General features: G+C 36.2%; 1 protein-coding gene across 1 annotated transcript in view; it reads right to left on the reverse strand.

The window, feature by feature from the left end:
- LOC107689270 (BCR activator of RhoGEF and GTPase) overlaps positions 1-6116 on the reverse strand; it is a 46553-nt gene that overhangs the window by 21110 nt on the left and 19327 nt on the right. Inside the window, exons 4-5 of the mRNA XM_016487214.1 lie at positions 5284-5388; positions 4924-5109 (exon numbers count right to left, since the gene is read on the reverse strand). Coding sequence (XP_016342700.1) covers positions 4924-5109; positions 5284-5388 — 291 coding nt within the window. The remainder of the gene's footprint in view (positions 1-4923; positions 5110-5283; positions 5389-6116) is intronic.

Here is a 6116-nt window from a genome sequence, read left to right on the forward strand (position 1 = left end):
GTCATGATTATGAAGGTGTCATGTCAGTCTTATGCACACCCCTTCAAGTAAAGTGTAACCGAACTTTGCAGAGGGTCCACTGCTGACCAAGTGATGTGAAGCTGAATTTTTCCAAACCTGTTCAGATGAAGAAACAAACTCATCTACATCTTGGATGGCCTAAGGGCGAGTACATTTTCATAAAATGTTCATTTTTGGGTGAACTATTCTAAAAGTGAAAAAAGTGACGTGACATGTGACCAATACTCGGAATTTGTGCTCTGCATTTATCCCATCCAAAGTGCACACACACAGCAGTGAACACACACCCGGAGCAGTGGGCAGCCATTTTTTTGCTGCGGCGCCCGGGGAGCAGTTGGGGGTTCAGTGCCTTGCTCAAGGGCACCTCAGTCGTGGTATTGAAGGTGGGAGAGAGCGCTGTACATTCACTCCCCCCACCTACAATCCCTGCCGGCACGAGACTTGAACCCACAACCTTTGGGTTACGAGTCCGACTCTCTAACCATTAGGCCACGACTTCCCCTTTAAAGTATCAAAATCCTTCATAAACATATTAATTATTACAGTACATGCTATATTATAATCTAAGCAAATAGTGAAATTATAATGAACTATTTTAATATTTATTGTGTATTATAAATTCTTCAAAAATTACAACCATCCCACAGCTGTGGCATCAGTTCCACAACATCAAACTAATACGTTTTTCATGTAGTTTGTGTGTGTTCCATGTGATATCTGAAGAAAATGCCAGGTAAGCTCCTTACAATTATCACAGTGCTGGAGAGATTGTGGAAAGGTGGGGGACTATGCTCATATATTTTGGGAATGTCCTAAAATACAAGTGTATTGGCAGGGGGTTAAAAGGGAAATAAGTACAATTTTAGGATGTGACATACCAATGCACCCAGTATTTTTTCTGCTTGATGGTTTCCCCCCAGATCAGTTAAGTAAATCCCAACTATTTGTATTACATATATTATTAATGGCAGCTAGGAAGATAATAAATTTAAGGGGGTCTGAATACTTTCCGTACCCACTGTATATATTTGAGAAAATGACAGCGGATTTACAGTTGAAATCTGACATTTTCCAACAGAACTGGGCACTAATAGAAACATATTTGCTTGACCTTTAAAATGTTATCAGGGGCTTTTTGTAGTTATCTGTATTTAGTTTAAGTTATTATTGGTTCCTTCTTTTTTTTCTTTTCTTTTTTTTTTCTTTTGTATGGTTATCTTTATTTATTTATTTATTTATTTATTATTTGTGTATTAATATATTAAAAATTGATATGTTTATACAAAGTTTAATAAAAACACAGTAAAAAAAGAAAAAGAAAATGCCAGGTAAATATCACGTACAACAAGACAAAAAAGTCCCCCCCCACACACACACAATAACACTTTTTCCAGAGTGTGTCTAAAAAATCCATATTAAGAGGGTGAATGCATACTGAAATAAGAAATTCACTTGGTATAAACGAAGCCAAAATGTCGCTGTGAATAAGCATTTGTGTTATGAAGAAAAAACACCATTCAAAAGACAACAACTGTGAAATGGGCACAGATAACAAGCATTTTCCATGGCAACATCTCGAGTGCTGCCAACACTGGGGTAAATAAGACTTGTGATGGGGCTTGTCATGAGACAAAGGGGTTAAGCATTTTCTTCAACACAGCCATTATACTGCTACTGGGGAAACTTGTCAGTGATCCAGAATATGAGCATCATTACTCTGAGATCAGAAAAAAGACGGATTACATCGTGCTGTTAACTCCGCTCACTGATAAAAGATGAATACTCATTAAAAGAGTGAAAAGAACCATTAAAATGAAAAAAGAACAACTTTCTAAAGACTCTCCTCTAGTGAAGTGGACACATCTTTAGCTTCACGCCAAAAGATCTTATATTTCATTTGAGTTATGTATGTATGTTTGCAGTTTGTATTGAATGTAATTAAATAAAAAAAATACTGTCAGAAAACATCTTTTGATTGAGTTGTACTTGCAGGGTGCATGTAAAAACAAATGATTCTAATGAGCTGGCTCATTTTAGTGGATCAAAAATATATTGCATGACCACTGTTCTGATTCACAAACAAATGACTCTTATGAACCAGTTAATTTAAGTGAGTCAAAAACTTACAGCTTGATCATTGTATTTCAATTCACGAACAAATGACTCTTATGAACAGGTTCATTTTAATGAGTCAAAAACATACCGCATTTCCAGTGTATCTCGATTCATGAACAAATGACTATTATAAGGTGTTCTTATTCATGACTTGTTCAAAAAGACAAGTTTGAATCAGTCTGACAAATCCTTCACTCAGCAGTTACTAAACCAACATCTGACTTGCCTACTGCAAATTATCATTATTGTCATACCATGCAATATTTATTGTAAAAATACGACAATGTGCCATTAAACATACATATTTGCAACAGAGTTTTAATATATATCCTGTATATAAATGTAGTATATAAATGTAGTATATAAATGTAGTATATAAATGTAGTAGAGTAGACTGAATTCTGTACGAAACACTGGCCTGAACCTATTCATTACTGTATGAGCCCATTTTTGGACTCACTGTATCTGAGGAGTCAGCAGTGAGTAAATCCCATGGTGTGAGAGCTAACAGTCCACAGGGAGAGGGAGAGGGCAAGGGAATGCCCAGCAGTGAGTGGGTTTCCAGGGCAGACACATGAACCCCCGCTCTATGACATCATGCTTTCTGGGAAACACTGCAGACACTGGACCCACTGTCCACTGAAAACTCTGTGTGACTATGTCTCCCTGTGGGATTTCCTGTTTATTTACCTCTCTCTGTGTAAAACACACACACACACTCCCAAGGTAAGGGACATGGCTTATTCTCCCAAATAATTACACTTCCATGCAAAAACATCTTCACAAAGATAAAGGAATAAGATACAAAAATGCTCAGCTCTACACATCAATAATGACTCAAATAATAACCACAGGTATTTGCAACTAACAATATAATCCCTGTGGGATTAACAATCCAAATAAAAGATGAATGTATTCAGCCTCTGGCCACACTTACTCAACCCCAATGCCTTTATATTTCAAAGAAGAGATTTATGTCAAACAGTCACTGATTTCAACCCTGGCTGTGGATCCCAGAGGGGACTGCAAAACATTTCGAACACAAACCCCAAATTAATCAATGGATCAGTGGATGAATGAGTGGATCAAATCAACAACAATTTCCCCTCCTGCTCAAAGCATTCTGAAATAATTCCGCTCCAACTCCACTCTGGGTTTTATATTTTCCACTTACTGCTGAAAGAAATCCTGCAACAGTTCATGCCATAGAATTCATTTACAGCTTTCAATATGTTTTCTTTTATAATAGCTAGAATGCACAAGATAAAGTAAAACTTATGCAATTTCTATTCTATTCTATTTAAATATATTTTAAAATGTAATTTACTCCTGTAGTGGTAATGCTGAATTTTCAGCAGCCATTAATTACTCCAGTCTTTAGTGTCACTTGATATTTCAGAAATCATTCTGATTTGATGCCTTTTTCAGAATTCATCAGAAAGTTCAAAAGAACATGCTTTATTTATTTGAAATAGAAATATTTTGTAACATTATAAATGCCTTTACTGTCACTTTTGATCAATTTAAAGCATCCCTATGGAATCAAAAGTATCAATTCTTTAAAAAAAATGAAAAATCTTATTGTATAAAGTTGTGAAATGTAAAAACAAAGTCACAATTCAGATATCAAGAGAAAAGCAAGAAGAGGGTGAAGAGGCAAACCATGCAATTCACATAACAATCAATACAGCAAAGGAGCGTTCTAGTTTGTCATGAGATCTACGCTCCTGGCTACAACAGCCTAATACGTTTCAACCCCAGCATTTTTGACCGCAGCCCCACCGATCTAAGAGCAAGACCCCCTAGCTGCTTTACATGCAGTCATGTGGCTCTGAAATGCTTTCATCTGCATGAGCGTCAGGTCCTGCAGGCGTCTATAAAGATGGGGGTAAAGTTTCAGTTTCCACAGCTAATTGTGCCAAGTGGAATGATGTGGCTGTTGCTCGTGAAGCTCACAAAACCAGTTATCAAAGGACATTTTCCTTAGGGAGGACCAGAGAGACATGTTTTGATGATGACTGCATTTATAAACCGTCTCAAAAAATCTCTCTCGGGTGGTCTGACAGAAACATCATGTATGGAATTAGACACGGGCATGTGGCATCAAGTGACGGCACAATTCAGTTGTTATAATGAGTAACAGTAACAATAGCTTATTATTAGATGATAATACAAAAATGAACCAGTGATTTCAATAATAAAGCAGACAGTAGGCGGTATGACCAAAATCTTGTAATATCATATGTGTAATTTAACATAAGGTAACAGTTTTATATCATTATATACTTATTTTGCAATAAATCAATAAATTAATACAAAATTCAATGAAAAAAAAATAAGAATGCACAAATTATTATTATTAATTATACATGTTAATTATAAATAACACTAATAATTGAATAACAGTTAAATATAATATTTAGCAAATCTGATGAATATCAATTTTTCAAACTGTACATTATAATGTTGTGATGACTTATAGCATTTAAAATGACTGATTTTAGCTTTTAATGTTTTATTTTTGATTTATTTAGACAAAATATTACAGAATTTTATTATTAGTCATTTTTTGGTTATCAGTCATTACATGAAAATAATTACTGCTTAATCGGTACCTAACCCTAACCCTACCAGTGCGAATTTTAATATCCCTAAAATATATTAAATAACCACGTGAAATTAATTTAAAAATGAAAGGCTATTCTAAGTTTAATGCAAACCAAAAGATTCTGCATTAATAGCGTATGGACTGTTCTATATTAAACAATATAATAAAACACTGCTCACCAGTTTCTGGAAGAGGTCGCCCACACATTGACGGTGGCTCCACTGTTGCACTCTGGGTAACAGGCCATCATAAAAGTCTTTGTGGATCTCATGGAGCTCAGGCACTTTGAAGAAAATGGTTTCTATCTGCTGGAGGGTTAACATGGGCTGAGAGGTGGTGGCAGCAGCTTTCAGGGGCTTCATGGGCTGAGAAAAAAAAACAAAAAACAGGAGGTCAAAAGGGGGTCCCCCATTTGTAACCACTGGGTGCAGTTCAACGTGCAAAGCTCAGCTGCACTATAATGGTGATCTTTGACCCTCTTTCGTGAGCAAGTGTGCAGTAAAACAGACCCAGCAATGCCTGAAGACTGTATTACTCACCAGTAAGAGCGCCTCCAAGTGGCTGAGATATGCCTCCTCACTGGCCAGGATCCCTGATAAGACCCATTTTCTCATCCCCAACCCTTTTTCGACATCCAGCTCCGACTAGGAATGTCCATGATGAAGAAAGTGCCCGTTACACAAACACATTAAGGGTTCAGCCAAAAACACATATTCCTGTCTACAGTCCCTAGGCATTCCTCAGCAGTGTTGGGGGTAACGCATTACAAGTAACGCGAGTTACGTAATCAGATTACTTTTTTCAAGTAACTAGCAAAGTAACGCATTACTTTTTAATTTACAAGAGAATATCTGAGTTACTTTTTCAAATAAGTAACGCAAGTTACTTTTTTTCCAATTTATTGATTGACAGCTCTCCTGTCCCCATGTTGAGAGAAATCAGAAGATGTTACTCTAAAATAAATATGAATATGCATTAATTCATCTCACTCACAAAAACAAAAAATAAACAGATTCAGTATTCCTCGAAATGAATAAAAATAATGCAACTCAGAATATGACGCAAACCTGCAATAATTAAATGTTAAACAACACAAATATCCTTTATGTATTTAATCCCATTCTATTAAAGGGGTTATATGACATTGCTAAAAATAACATTATTTTGTGTATTTGGGGTAATGCAATGTGTTTATGCGATTTAAGGTTAAAAAAACATTATTTTCCACATAATGTACATTATTGTTGTTCCTCTATGCCCCGCCTTTCTGAAACGCGTCGATTTTTACAAAGCTCATCGGTCTGAAAAGCGAGGTGTACGCTGATTGGCCAGCTATCCAGTGCGTTGTGATTGGCCGAATTCCTCAAGCGTG

The sequence above is a fragment of the Sinocyclocheilus anshuiensis genome, unplaced genomic scaffold, assembly GCF_001515605.1.
Source record: "Sinocyclocheilus anshuiensis isolate Anshui unplaced genomic scaffold, SAMN03320099.WGS_v1.1 scaffold1255, whole genome shotgun sequence".
NCBI classification, from domain to species: Eukaryota; Metazoa; Chordata; class Actinopteri; order Cypriniformes; family Cyprinidae; genus Sinocyclocheilus; species Sinocyclocheilus anshuiensis.